Source organism: Brassica napus, chromosome C6, assembly GCF_020379485.1.
Source record: "Brassica napus cultivar Da-Ae chromosome C6, Da-Ae, whole genome shotgun sequence".
NCBI lineage: Eukaryota > Viridiplantae > Streptophyta > Magnoliopsida > Brassicales > Brassicaceae > Brassica > Brassica napus.
Window position 1 is genome coordinate 38,297,044 of NC_063449.1, and position 15,354 is coordinate 38,312,397.

At 38.2% G+C, this 15,354-nt stretch overlaps 1 protein-coding gene and 1 long non-coding RNA gene across 7 annotated transcripts; both read right to left on the reverse strand.

Moving 5' to 3' along the window:
- Window positions 1-2,244, reverse strand: LOC125588627. 6 transcript variants are annotated; one of them, XR_007324762.1, is made up of 8 exons: window positions 1,868-2,241; window positions 1,707-1,793; window positions 1,423-1,619; window positions 1,160-1,308; window positions 964-1,078; window positions 800-825; window positions 569-724; window positions 1-409 (listed from the first exon to the last, which is right to left on the reverse strand). It is a non-coding gene; the product is annotated as an uncharacterized LOC125588627 (long non-coding RNA). The 6 variants fall into 6 exon arrangements; XR_007324764.1 differs by lacking the exon at window positions 1-409 and having other exon boundaries at window positions 451-724; window positions 1,423-1,581; window positions 1,868-2,244; XR_007324761.1 differs by lacking the exon at window positions 1-409 and having other exon boundaries at window positions 452-724; window positions 1,160-1,303; window positions 1,868-2,242.
- Window positions 2,245-3,027: 783 nt separating this feature from the next.
- Window positions 3,028-4,503, reverse strand: LOC125588517 (F-box/kelch-repeat protein At4g38940-like). The gene is made up of 2 exons (XM_048759903.1): window positions 3,544-4,503; window positions 3,028-3,111 (listed from the first exon to the last, which is right to left on the reverse strand). Exons 1-2 carry the CDS (start codon window positions 4,501-4,503, stop codon window positions 3,028-3,030), a joined length of 1,044 nt encoding a protein of 347 aa, XP_048615860.1.
- Between the last annotated feature and the right edge of the window lie 10,851 nt (window positions 4,504-15,354).

Here is a 15,354-nt window from a genome sequence, read left to right on the forward strand (position 1 = left end):
AAGACACGTCAACGTTCCTCTTTATTTAAAATAAAAGTAACTATTCACCGAGTAGGAGATAGTTTAAATACATTACCAAACTTCAGATTCAGAAATAGATTTACTAAGAGGATGAGCACATATTTTGGGTTGTTTTCTTGAGAAGTGATAGAAACCAAGATTTTTATTTTTTTAGCATGTAAGTATTCAACTCTTTGATGAAGTGGGCTTGTGTGTTGTTGTACTCCGAATACCTCGCCATCAAACCTCTCGAATATGTTAGTCAAATTGTGGTGGTCCTTTTAAAAATAAGACGGCATCAGATTCTTATCATATTGAGGTTGATGGCTGTTTTACTATCTGAATATGTATTCATGCACAAAGTGAAACAAAGCCTTTTTCCCAATATGCAAATTCCCGTCAACGTTCCCTTTATTAAAAAAACTTTATTTTAAAACCAAGTAACAGTTAAGCAGAAGATAATTCAAAAAAAAAACAAAGCTGGAAAAATAAAAAACATGGAAAATAGTTATTTAAGGTACAGAAGTTAAGTGGGAATGACATTGTTGGACTTGAAAATATTACTCACAGGCGCTTGCGGGTGTTCTCATCGTCTCCAAAGCTTGGTTGGTTTTGCTGCCTCACCGTCCATTTCTTTCGTGTATGCATCACATGTGAAGTTGCCAGATGCTGGTGGTTGTTCCGATTAGTCGTACACCTGTGGTGCTTTGCTGCTGCTTGCAACCTGGAAAACAGTTTTGCATGTATTTTGTTTTAGAGCTCCCCAGACAATAATTCAATTAAACTTATATTAGCCAACCTCTGAATGTGTGTTGAGAGCCACATCTTCAGTGATTGAAGAGACGGTGAAGGTTCAGTGGTTGGGAGTAAAATTAAAATAGGTTTAAGTTTAGTGAGTCAATGAGAGCAACCTTGACCATTTTAAAAATATAAGATGAATGGAGTGCTGGGGTGGAAACTAACCTCCTCAAGAGCCATTGTGGCTGCATTTTTCTTGGTCTGTTTGGTCATCTCCGTGTCAGACACCACAAATACAGCATTTTCGTAGCCATCATCTAAAGGCTACTCGACATGGAACCTGGTAAAAGTGCGTGAAGTGGTGACGTTTGTTGATACTTTTGGATTGTTCTACCTTCGAGTGAGTATGATTATTCTGTACCTGATGACTCCAGTGACGTTTGGTGAAACACATCTATTGCACTGTAGTGAAGTCTTGGATTTGTCCAATCTCCTTCTGCAACCAGTGCAAGCGACAGAAGACCTCTTCTGTCGACCAACCATTTTGCTGGAGGACACCGACGATCTAGCCTTACATAGAAAATAAGCCTTATGGGTCTTAACGGAGAGAAATAAATGACCATTAGTTGGAGAATTCTAAAGTCGTATAGTATTCACAATATAGGATGACAGAGTTATATTAACCTAGTCGTTGGACTTTGGAGAGGCACTGTGAAGATCTCAACACGTGGGAGGACCTCTTCTGTCCTACCAATACCTCCAAAAATTTTAGGATTCACCGTGATGACCACCATGACAGAGTGGGTAGTATAGCCTGAGCACAAATTCCCCCAAAACTTGTGGCTGCGCCATCCCACAAAGACAAATACAGCATGACCAAACTGTAATTGGAGATAATATAAGTTAAGGAAAAGAAGAAATAAATGGAGATAAGCATGGAAACTTTGAAATGGCGAGTATGAACTTACAGCTCAATGAAAAAACGGACGACAAACGATTCGTTGCTGCCGCCTAGTTGAGGTCATAGCCTTACATGAAACATATTTGTTCAACATCTGAGAGTGTGAAAAGTATTTTACGATTCAATTGGATTGGTGAATTTAAAACTGAAAAAGGAAATAGACTCTACCGGGGAGTTATAAGTTCGTATTTGCAAGAGCGTGGAGATCGTCAAAGTTGGCCTTGGTAACATCTGTCTGGACAGAAATAGCATCGGAAGCAGACATTTTCAACAGTGGAATTAAAGATTAGCCGGTTGAGAGACACAATAAGCGAGTAAGCGATGTTTGATTCCCGATCCTGGCATCAATTATTTACAGAGATATCGATAGAATGAGAAGAGAGGGGGAGCTGAAGAGTTCCATGGATTTTTATTGGAGAAGATTAGAGAGAGGGAAGGAATACGGAGGTGAACCTAATCAAAGCCAAAAATAGCATTGACTGATGAAGGTGATACGACAAAGTGGAGAGAATTTGGGTTTCAATAATAGACGTAGCGTAAAACATGCTTATTTAGGTCTTTATGTGGGGAACTATAAATGGGTTTGGTATTTTTATAAAGTTGGATGGTTCGAGGCCCATAAAACAAAAACTCTTGATGACATGTGTAAATAATTGGTTCTAAATATTTTGTCCTATGTGGCATGCCTAAAAAGCTTTAAAAATAGTTCATTTTATATAGTAGGATGTTTTAAAAATAACTCCATAAGTATTTAAATTAAATGCAATTTTTTTTACCATTCCAAAAAACACAACAGTGTCATAGTTTCTACATTTTTCTGCAAGTATCTTAAAAAAAATCTTTTAACAATTTTTTCTTCTTTCTCCCTCCTTTTACTTTTATTAATAGTAAAGAGTGAAAAATTATTGCAGTAGTCTCTCACTACTGCCTTAAGAGCAGCTCCATCCTTGTAGATACCCAAAAAGAGTTCTTCCTAATTTGATATTAGTATTTTTGATGTTTTAAATTATATTTTTCAAACAGCCTAACTGGTGGATTTGGTATCGAGCTCATTTACTTGTTACGATCACAAGTTTATATGAAGGAAGGCTCCTGCATCAAACCATGATAAGAAAAAAAAATTATAAAAAAAAAACAAATAAAAAATTGTTGACCATACCAAGTCAAACTATCAGTTTGTGGAACAAAAAAAGCCTAAGAGAACATCATTCCGAAAGATGGTATCTGATTATAGGTCGGTTGTGTCTGCTGCATAAATTCATGATCAAACTGATGGAAACTGCTAGAAAATGGAAGAGGAATATCAAAGTTGTTGCAGCTTGCCATGCCTAGTTCCCCCAAGTAAGTAAATCCAAGTAATTACTACCATAATCTTGATTACAAGGTTGTTCAAAGGCAAAGGAGTTGGCCAACTGCCACACAACAGACAAACATCCCAAAATTGAAGATACATTTTTGTAACTGGGAACATGTTTTCATTTATTGAGAAGCAGTTACATACTTATAAGGAACACAACTTAAGAAAAGAGAGATATTTTGATTACATTTCAACACACCAAACGAATGCCCTCCTCACTTGATGCTCTCTAACAAAACCCAAATGACAACAAGTTTTACTGTTCTCTAAGAAACCCCCAAATCACAACAGAATTATAAGAAGGAGAGCGTTGTTGAATCAAAGCACAACATCTAGAGATTTCATAATGCGAAAACTACCAGCAATCAAAGCATGATCACTCCATTGATCAACTTCACCCCAAATCTGACCCCCTTTGCGTCTTTCCAGCGAAATTTCCGCAAATCAAAATCTCCCCAGTGCTTTCTTGTTTACAAAAAAAAAAAACCAGTTTGCCAGCGTAATTAGTCATAGCCATTGCCCAAAAACAAACAACACGTCTCATCTCAGCCATCAAATCTTCCACACCTTTCACCACTTGCCAACACTTGTGTTCTGGATCATATGCATTCAATTCCATGTCCGAATAATCGTAAAAGTACAAAACATCATCAACAATACATGCCTTCTCCCACTCCATTGAGTTAAGCACCTCGTCTGTCTCCCACTTGCTTTCCTTTGGGTCGTAAACAAAGCTATTCTGAAAATTCCTCATGTACATCTTACCAGCCATCACCACCAAGCAACCATCACGTATCTGCATCCTTGGCACTGTCATCGGACCTTCCCACGTTTGTGTTTCTGTATTGAACACCAGTATCCCATGTGACTTTTGATCGGTAACGTGATATCCATAGACGTAGATTCTCCCTCCGATGACATCAGCGAGTAGAGCAGACATGGGGAAAGGCATCCTCGGGAGATGTTGCACAGTGTGAGATGTATAGTCGATGATGTAAGATTTAAAACTAGAAAACGCATATATCCTCGAACCCACATCTACGAAGCTTCCATAAGGTGGCATTTCAGGAAGCCATGCAGGGATTAGGACCAAGTGGCTGCTATTGCGGTGGAGAGTATACAAACAGTCCACACGGTTGGCCCAGTTATAGAGGACAACATAGAGACAATGTTCAGTGCAGCCCAAGGAAAATCGTCTTGCGTATATCTCAAGCGACGAAACGAGTGACCGGAAGCTCTTTGAAACGAGGGAGACTCTCGGATAGTCACATATCCGTACACACGCCAATATGTCAGCCTTGACGTCTTCTGGAAGTGATGTAATCGGAAAACAGGGATGTCCGTTGCTAAGGCCTCCGCGATCAGAGGTGATCCCACGAAGCGTTGGAAGCGTGATTCCTGAATCGATGTTTGCAGCGATTGTCCCGTGAAGATCCAAGCAAGGCATGCGACCTGTTGATCCTTCTTCCAAGCTGTATCGGTCATACACCTTACCGTTTCTCCTTCAGGAGGTAAGGCTGTGACAAAACTGTTGGGGATTCTTCTAAGTGGGGGTAAGGTTCTTGAGGCTATTGTATTTCCTTGAGCCTTGCTCCATTCTTTTGCTAAACAGATATCATTTATTGCTGTGTCTTCAGGGGATATCAGTCGCTTCTCAAAAGTTAAGGTGTTTGTGGAAGTCCAGTTAGTTCTGCAGATCCATGGGAGGACATTGAGCGAGATTTCTGAAGGAGGTAGACAAGGCATCTTCCTGAAGGCTATAACCACCTATTTGAAAGTATTTCCTGCAGCTATGTGAACTGCATTTAGTAGTGGGATTTTCTCCCAAACCTTTTGAGAAAACATACAGGTAAAGAAAGTATGAACTGCTGATTCAGTTTCCTGACATCGACGACAATATTTCATCGCTATAACGCCTCTTGTCAACTGGTTTTCTCCAATGGGTAACGCGTTTTGGAGGATAGGCCACAAGAAGATTTTCATCTTTGGTGAATACGGTCCAGTCCACACGTCTTTGATCCAGTTGAAGCCTTCTCGAGAGATAATGCTTTCTTGTGAGATTGCTTGCATTGCTTTTGAGTAGTAACCAAACTTAGCTGAGTAGATCCCAGATTGCAGGGGCTGCTAAATGAATGCATCTTCAGCTCCTTTAATGCTTGGATGGAGGCACTGGATCTTAGTCGCCCATGCTGGTAAGATTTCTTCTAGTCTAGTGCTATTCCACTCCATTTCAGAGGTCAATAGGTCTGCCACTTTTAGGTCTAGGTGTTCCTCCGGAATAGGTCCAATCGGCCTTGTTGTGTCCTCAAGTGATATCCAAGAGTCTTTCCACACTCTTGTGGTTTGGCCATTGCCTACTGCATTTCCTAGATGTTCCTTTAGGAGATCTATTCCATGTAGGATTCCTTTCCACCCATGTGAACATGCATGAGGTATCTCAACATCTAGGAAGTTTTTGTTTTGACAGTATTTTCCCACCAGTATTCTAGCCAGTATGCTCTCTGGACCTGTGAGAATTCGCCATGCTAACTTAGCGAGGAGGGCTTGGTCGAAAATTTGTATGTCTCTGAGTCCCAAACCTCCCCCTGATTTAGGTTTTGTTAGCTTCTCCCAAGAGACCTAATACATTTTTTTTCTTCTCATCTGGCCCATCCCATCAAAATCGAGTTAACACTGATTGTATCCTTTTGCAGAGACTCATAGGGAGCTGGAAACATGACATTGTGTATGTTGGGATGGCTGACAAGACAGACTTCGACATAGTAAGCTTTCCAACTTTTGATAGGAATCTAGTGGAACAACTAGCTGCCCTTTGTCTGATTTTATCCACAATTGACGTGAATAGGTCTTTTTTATGCCTGCCAAAGTATTCAGGCAGCCCTAAGTACTTCCCCAAGCCTCCCTTTTTTGAGATTCCTAATATAGAATTCGCTTGTTTTCTCTCATTGCATGAGGTGTTTTGCCCGAGAAAGTAATAGAAGACTTCAGTTTGTTAATCTTCTGGCATGAGGCTTTCTCATAGTTCTAGAGGATTTGCACGAGTGCATTGCAGCTAGTGAGAACTGCATTACATAAGAACATTGTATCATCTGCAAAAAGCAGATGATTAACCCTCGGACACCTCCTCGCAACTCTAATTCCTTGGAGGGAGCCGTTCTTCTCAGCATTTCGGCACATGCCTAAGAATGAAGAGGTAAGGTGACAAGGGATCTCCCTGTCTGAACAACAAAAACAATTCATTTTTAATAAATGTACCCCATATCATTCAGTAACTAACCAATAAGTATTAAGTAGTAATAAGAACAATCCCATGATCACTAACTTTGATTTGCTGAGATTTTACAGCAGAGAGTGCTCAATGCATGGCTGCAATCCACTGTTATCTGCAAGAGCTATAGGGACAGAGACCAAGGCTTCTTCAAATGCCCTAATTGCATACTGCATATAGTAACCACTATATATCTCGTTCTCCACAATACAACATTTCATAATCATAGCAATGGTGTAGAGCTAGGCTATAAAACCTTGCAGAGAGTGAAAGTACACAACGCCACATAACAAAACCAAGATTCCATGGCGTTTGATAATCAAACCAATATAATTAAGCATTCCTTCCAAACGAGCAAAGGGCATGATTATGTACTCAACCTCATCAAAAGACATGGCTTCACCATTGATCAAAATCAATGGAGTTGTAAACTCCTGTCATCAAATTCTCATTAGGAGCGCCGATAAACCATCCTTGCCAAGCTTGAGAGAACCAAATTCACCACTTCATTTCATGTGCTTCTAGCTGATAGAACCGTATTATATAAACTACGGAGAATTTAACATTGTAAAAAATAAAATTGATAAAATTATACCAAAAATTAAGAAAAGGATGATACAACTGCAGAGTCGAGATATTATCTCTTTCCTTAACTCAAAATACGTCCCGTAGTGCGACAGTTCGATAACGTATTGAATCTCAGGATACATCTGTAAAAAATCTTCTGATTTGCGTCATTTTATCGTAAGCCTAACAAAACTAGTTTTGTGTATACTCTCGGACTCAAAAGAAAAGAATAGAAATAAAAAACACAAAAATAAAGAATCAAATATTCAAGTGGGAAAATTACTTTTTACTACATTCGTTCATATGAATGTGTCTCATGAGTTAACACAAGTGCTCCTTTTATACAGAAAAATGAAGACACGTTATGTCATTATGGAGTCAACAAAACGTACCATTTAAGTGCAATAATGGAATTTGAATTCCTTAATTCATAGCTCTTGTATGTTTCTCTTTTCAAGTCATAAAGGGGTTTTTGACCAAATCAAAATCCATCAATATATTTTTTTGGGTTTATATTTTACATTTAAGTAAATACAAAAAAAATTTAAGAATAAGGTTTTAATATAGACTAATTGACCTTAAGTCTAGTTAATCAATTAAATCAACATTCAAACTCAAATACATTTGCTTAGTTTTTATACTTACGCAAATATAAAATTTTACAAGCTTTTTATATCATTCACTTTGGACCTCCATTTTTTCATTCAAAACAACTCTGATTTTGACCAGCAAATACACTAACTCATAATGTTCACGGTGACGATTACATCGTGCCCAAATCCAGTCCTTGTGACAGACGTCTCCGTCGGAAAACCCATTGGAAAAATGGTCCACACCATTTTGTTAAAAAACGAGTTCCAACACTAGCATGCAATTTATGTGAATTTGCTACTTTAGGGCATGTGCATCGGGGGCTTTTAACAGTTTCTTGGGGGGACCATAAAAACATAAAAATCGGTAACCAAAAGCGCCAGTTAAGGATCGAGTGATCATTGTACAGTTTTGCGGGCCCCACGACATGTGGTGGCCCGCCATTAGTTTTAGTTTTTTTTTTTTTTTTTTTTATAAATCAGATAAAGACTGAAAAAAAAAAAGTTTTAGAAATCCATTTTGGGTTTCACCCGATAATTATGGTCTTAGTGCAGCCATGATGTGGCCTTGAAAGCCCTCACACCAATGAAAGGGTCCACCATTGACGTAAGCTTCAACTGTGATGGGCAGAACTCGGGATGAGAGCTGCGTATTGACTTGTAAAAGCTTTACAAATTTTCTGATCCAGTGTAGAATCTTAAAATAGGATCCAGTGTTCTTGTCGAATTACAATCAAACAATTTTGACCACCATTCTTAATTACTATAAGTATTTTATTTACATGAGTTCTTAGACAATTTTGGAAAAGTACTCACTTATGGCATATTATTTAATTCTTTTAACTCCTAACTTGGCTTGTAGCAATCATTAGAGCATGTTTATTGCTAGCACCCTTAAGTGTTGCTTAGTAAATTTTTAATAATTAAAATTAAGTTAATTTTTTTTTAAGAGACACTTAATTATAGAAGTTTATTGGTAGTTGCTTAATTATGGTTCTTAACAATAAAAAATATTAAATTTATTTTTAAACATAAATTTTTTTAAAAAGATAAAATTTATTTATTAAATAAAACAAAGTCAAACATAACATTTTTAACATAGATTTAAAAATACAAACATAAAAACATTACAACAAAGATTAGTAAAATAACCGATAATAATTTGAAAGAGGCATTCAAGCCCAGTTGTTGTCTTGATCACGTCCAAATTTACGCCATATATGTTCAACCAAATCACCTTTCAGTTGTTGATGCGCTTGTCTATCACGGATTCTTGTTCGAACACCCATCTGATTGGCGATATTTGTAGGGATTTCTGTAGAATAGGTGAGATCGACATGTGAACTTCCGCTTCCTTCGCGTTGTTGAAAATCCGAAACATCGTATTGAGTGTAGTCATCTCGTTCGTTTTCTACTATCATATTATGGAGTATGATACATGCTCTCATAATCTTCTCAATCTTGACTTTATCCCAAGAAAGAGCCGGATTTTTAACAATGGCAAATCGAGCTTGCGAGACTCTGAAAGCACGTTCGACATCTTTTCGGGCAGTTTCTTGACGTTGAGCAAATAAAACTGCTTTCAGCCCTTGTAGAATTGGAATAGATTGGATAAAAGTTGTCCATTTCGGATAAATACAATCGGTGAGACAGTAAGCCAAATGATACTCTCTTCCGTTGACCGAGAAATTCACTTGTGGAGCTTGACCATTTATTATGTCATCAAAAACATGTAAGCGATCAAGAACATTGATATCATTTAAGGTATCTGAAGGTCCAAAAAACGCATGTCATATCCAAAGATCATATGAAGCAACCGCCTCTAAAACGATTGTGGGTTTTCCAGAACCGCGAGAATATTGGTCTTTCCAAGCGGTGGGACAATTCTTCCACTCTCAATGCATACAATCGATGCCTCCTATCATCCCGGGAAATCCACGAAGCTCTCCAATATGAAGTAGACGTTGAAGATCATCCGGTGTTGGTCTTCGTAGGTACTGATCGCCGAATAAATCTATTATTGCTTCCACAAAATTTTCCACATATAACCGGGTTGTGGTTGCACCAAGCCGGAGATATTCGTCGACCGCATCAAGCGCCGACCCATATGCCAACACACGTATAGCTGCTGTACACTTTTGAAGTGTAGAGTGACCAAGCCTTCCGAGACCGTCTTTTTTCTGACAAAAGAATTGAACTTCATTGGAGAGACGATCAACAATATGCATGAACAATGGCTTGTTCATTCTAAATCGTTGTCGGAATAGATTTTCAGGATAGGTTGGAGCATCACTGAAATAACCATTCCATAACCGGAGATGGCCTTCTTCACGGTTTCTTTCGATAAAAACTCTTTTTTTTTCTTGTCTTCCTTCTTTTTGTTTGATCACCAAAAGTATTGCACAATTTCCCAAATGCTTGATCGAATTGATGATCAAAATATTGATCGAACGCTTCATCCATTGAGTTCTAGAAATTGTTATGAGAGGAAGATGCCATGAGATGAAATTTTTAAGATTTTTATAAGTGTGCTTGTGATGAGAATTAAGAGATAATGCAACGAGAGAATGGAGAGAATAAAGGGAATGAATTGTTTATAACTTGAGAATGGAGAGAATTAAAAGTGAGAATGGATTGTTTAATGACAACGAGAATGGGAAAGGATTGTTTAATGACAACGAAAGTGAGAATGGATTGTTTAATCAAGCAGAAGGGAATGGTCTTTTGATGGCAACGAGAGAATTGAGAGAATTAAGAGTGAGAATGGATTGTTTATAACTTGCAAGAGTGGTGAGAATGAGAAAGTGAAACATAACATTTTATAAGTTTGTCTGTGACATCTTGTGTCCAAATTAGGGCTGGGCAAATAAACCGAACCCGAAAATCCGAACAGAACCCGATCCAATAAAAATGAATCCGAACCGATCCGAACCCGACATAAATATCGAATGGATCCTGTTTTTTTGGTATTTTGGGTTATGAGTATTATCTGAACCGAACCCGGACCTAAATGGATATCCGATAGAACCCGAAACATTTGAAATCACAAAAAGAACTTCTACCAAATATGATCTTAATTCTTAATATGTATCCAAAATACTTTAAGATATTATTGAACTTCTAAAATAATTATCTGTTACATGAAGGTTGATGGTGGAATTTGGCGGTTGAAGCCTGAAGTTTTTAGATTTTGGTTTTGTTTTCATTAAATAATGTTTCTCATTTCATGAAAACTTAGTTTTTGTTTTATGATTTCATTTCTCTGGTTTTTTTCTACCACTAACTATGTTTATCTTTCGCTTGATTTTGAATGATCACGTTTGATGTTTTTTTTCTTATTTTTGAATCGATTTTAGTTATGTTTTGGCTATTAAAATATGTACAAATCATGTATTTTAAATACAAAGAACCGATTTCATTTATGTTTTAGTTACAAAATAGGTACAAATCAGGTATTTTTAAACCGAAGAACCGATTGAGACCCGAACCCGAAAGTACAATGGGTTATACCGCTTTTTTGAAGATTTACTAACCCCGACCCGAACCCGATAGAACCCGAACCGATCAAGAACCGAACTTTTATATAACCAGAATGGGGTTGATTTTGACAAACCCGAAAAACCAAAACCCGAATGGATAAAACCGAAACCCGATTGGGACCCCGAATGCCCATGCCTAGTCCAAATACAGAGACACAACCCGTGACCAAATACAATACAATGCAAGAGTACAAGTCCCGTGACCAAATACAAAACAGGAACAAGACAATACAAAGACCCATGATAGAAGAGTACAAGACAATACAATGCTCCACTCTCGCGTGGTCTTGTCTGCCTCTCCACTCTCTCCTGTTCTTGTCCAAGTCTCCACTCCCGTGATACTAGAGTACAAAACAATAAAACAGGAACATCAGTGTCATAGAACAAGTGACAACAGGAACAACAGCAACATCAATATCAACAGAACAAGAACCAATAAAACATAGAACAAGAACATTGTAGCATTACAAGAACTTGATTAAACGAAACATGAACATTGTAGCATTACAAGAACTTGATTAAACACAACAAGAACATCCGGTGAAATGAGAAACAGAAAGACAACAATAAACAGAACAAGAAACTGATAGACAACTAGAATCAGAACAAGTCATTGATTAGCTTTTTCTTAAGGGATTCGTCATACTCAGGCAAAGGTTTTTTTTTTCCAATAAGACTATCAAGCAGGCTCATCTTAGACAAGCGTTCCTTAGCTTCCATTTCCTTCTGCTTGATTGTCCAAATCCTCTCAAACTCCTTCACTTGCTTCTCTTGATCAACCGTCTTCTTACCACTCGCATTTGAGGCTTTAACACCCGGTGGACGCTTCTTAGAATCTGCTTGAAATGTTGAAGAATCACCACTGTCCTCACACTTTCTTTTTTTAGAGGTTCCTTCATTCTTAGCAGATGAAAGCTCACACCACTTCTGGTCGTTCCTCAGTTCCTTCCACGCATGTTCAAGGAGGAATTTCTTCTTATGCTTGTTGAAAAATATTTGATGAGCTAGTTTGAGCACATCGTTTTCGTTTTGACCTGATGTCTTCTCTCTCCTTGCAGCTTCATAGGCTCAACAGAATTTACAAACGAGATCATTGATCTTCTGCCAACGATAGGGAGATCGCCGTTTCCCTTCCTCGACGACAGACGTGGCCTGATCGTCCAACAGAATCACCGATCGGTAGAGATCTCCCCTTTCGCCGAGGAGAGGAAAGAAACTGAGAGAGATGTCGCCGTTTTTCTTGGTGGAGGATAGCAACAGATAGAGAGGACGTCGTTAGCCGTCGTCGACGACAGCTACCCACAGAGACGCAGCCGTGGCGTCGAACACACCCACCGATCGCATCAGATGTCGCCTTTCGCTGCAGCGAGGATAGAAAGAGAGAAAGAGAAAGGAAGGAAAAGAAAAAACGCGAAGTAAGCGAAGGACACCTCTCCTCCAACCATTAGCACTGCGACACCTGACAAAGAAGAATTCCCGTGCTTAATTAAGCAACACCTTTTTTTTTTTTCCATTTATCATTTATTTTAATTGCAATTAGCCTTAAGCACCTTACTTAAGCCACTGCAATAAACCTGCTGTTAGTTTCTTCAAACTTTATCATACCAAAATGTTTCGTATAGCAAAGCTGATACAGCATCAGACCCATTCATGAGTGTGCTATGTCAACGGAACCTTCTATGCATTTCAGATTAGACCACTGCGTCCTTATGTCAATTCTATCATTTAATTTGGGTCATTTCAATTTCTCATGCAAAAACTTGCGCAGTCATCATCGTTCCTGCTTCCCCGGTTTGATAGTTCCATCACGTGGAGCTTATATTTCTGGTGTAAAGAGTTTCAGTGAAACTGTTTCACTTCCACTGCCACAGGGCCACACAGCACACAAAGAGCTCAAAATTCAAGACGATGCATTTTTGAGTTTTTATTCCTTTTAACGAAATCCAAGATCCTCATCTTAATGCGTCTTAAAGAAAGCAAAAAATCGAGACACACACTCGCCATCTTAAAAATCGATTTATGCACAAGCATCATCTCAAAATTCAAGACACATTTTTTTTGTAAACTCGGAACATGTTTCCATTTCACAACAAGTTTATAAAAATGAGACTGTTGTTGGATCAAAGCACAACATCTAGAGATTTCGTAATGCAAAAATTAGCAGCAATCAAAGCATGATCATTGATCAGTACACCACTGATCAACTTTACCCCAAATCTGACCCCCTTTGCCTCTTTCCAGCGAAATCTCCGCACAACAAATCCCCCCCAATGATTTCTTGTTTATTAAAAAACAAAACCAGGTTGCCAGGGTGACTCACAGTCACTGGTCAAAAACAAACAGCACGTCTCATCTCAGCGAAGAAATCATCCAAACCTTTCACCACTCCCCAACACTTGTGCTCTGGATCGTACGCTCTCAATTCCTTGCCAAAATAATCGTAAAAGTACAAAACATCATCAACAACACAAGCGTTCTCCTACAACTTCGAACTCAGCAGCTCGTCCGTTTCCCATTTTCTTTCCTTTGGGTCGTAAGCAAAGCTATTGTCAAAATCCCTCATGTACATATATTACCAGCCATCACATATCTCTATCACATTTGTCATCCCATCCTCCCATAATAGTGTTTCTGTATCGAACACCACCATCGCATGTGACTTTTGATCGGTACCGAAATATCCAAAGACGTATATTCTCCCTCCGATGACGTCAGCGAGTAGAGCAGACATGGGCACAGGCATCTTCGGGAGATGTTGCACAGTGTGGGATGTACAGTCGATGAAGAAAGCACTCGATGTCATCATCCCACAGAACACATATATCCTCGAACCCACCGCTACAAAGCTTCCTTCGGTAGGCATATCAGAAAGCCCAGGGGTAAGGACCAAGCCCTTGTCTTTCTCTTTCTGGCGGAGCGTATACAAACGGTCCACATGGCTGGCCCAGTTATAGAGTACATCATAAAGACAATGCTCAGTGCAGCCCAGCGAAGATCGTCTCGCGTATATCTCAGGCGACGAAACGAGCGAACGGAAGCGCTTCAAAACGAGGGACACTCTCGGATAGTCACGTCTCGGTACACGCGCCAAGATGTCAACCACGACGTCCTCCGGAAGTGACGTAATCGGAGACGACGACGGCCGCGGCGATTGCTTCTTCTCTGCCTGAGACATGTCTAGATTGCAAAACCCTAATCGCCGAGAGAGAGAGAGTACCAAAATGGTTGAGTTTCACACTGTTCCTTTCCTTTCCTCCTATCGTACACCAGCTCTTAATTAAAACTCTAACCGGCTTTGGTTTCTCTAAATCATCGACTTGTCTGATTGAACCGGTGTTTTTAAACCCGGACCAAACCGGGGCTCACACCATGAACCAAAAATAATCCGGGTTGGATTAATGCTAAAACCAACTAAAATTGAACCAGTTAAAAATTTCTATCGAAACCGTCAAAAACCCGGGAACTGGTGACCCAATGAACCGGCCAAACCCCAGTTCGTATATAAGCCAAAATTTTGTTAATGAAACAATTATTTTTTTGAATTAAAAATAAAATTTATTAAAAATTAATAAAATATTTTCTGTCATCTTTTTATTTTGTTATCTCTACAATTCATGAATTACCAGATTCACAAAGTTTAATATTTACGTCAACATATTATTTTTGTTTACTTCTCATTTTGTTTAAATTTTATTTCATGATCATTTATTTGAAGACTGTAAATAACTGAAACATTTACGTTTGTGAAATTTGTATTTCAAAATATAACTTTTACCTAATGTGTATATAATTATTTTTTAAAAGATGATGTAAATTTAGAGTGATAAGATATGCAAATAAAGTTTAAATGTGCTTTTCATATTGATTTTAGATTTTAATTTTTATTTTAAAGTTTTTCTACACATTATGACTATTTAAACATCTTATTTGATATGCATATTATTTATAAAACATCATTAAAATTAGTTTAATCTAAGAAAACCAGATCGAACCCGGTTCAGACCCGGTCGAACCATAATAACTTATGACCCAAAAAAAGTTTTGGTTCGCTAATCGGTCCAGTTTTAAAAACACTGGATCGAACCAATTTTCTAACGACGAGGATGTTTTTTTAAAAATCTTTTATCATTTATCAACGTATGCGGACAGTGTTATTAAATTGTAAAAACAAATACATTTTTCACTCTTACATAATTCGATTCATCGTCAAATGAGATTTGCACATTTATCATCTTTTTTTCAAAAACACCGCACATTTATCATCCAAAAAATATTCAAAAAATTAAAAATGTAACCAAAAATATAATTTTTTTTTGAAAAATGTATATTCAAAA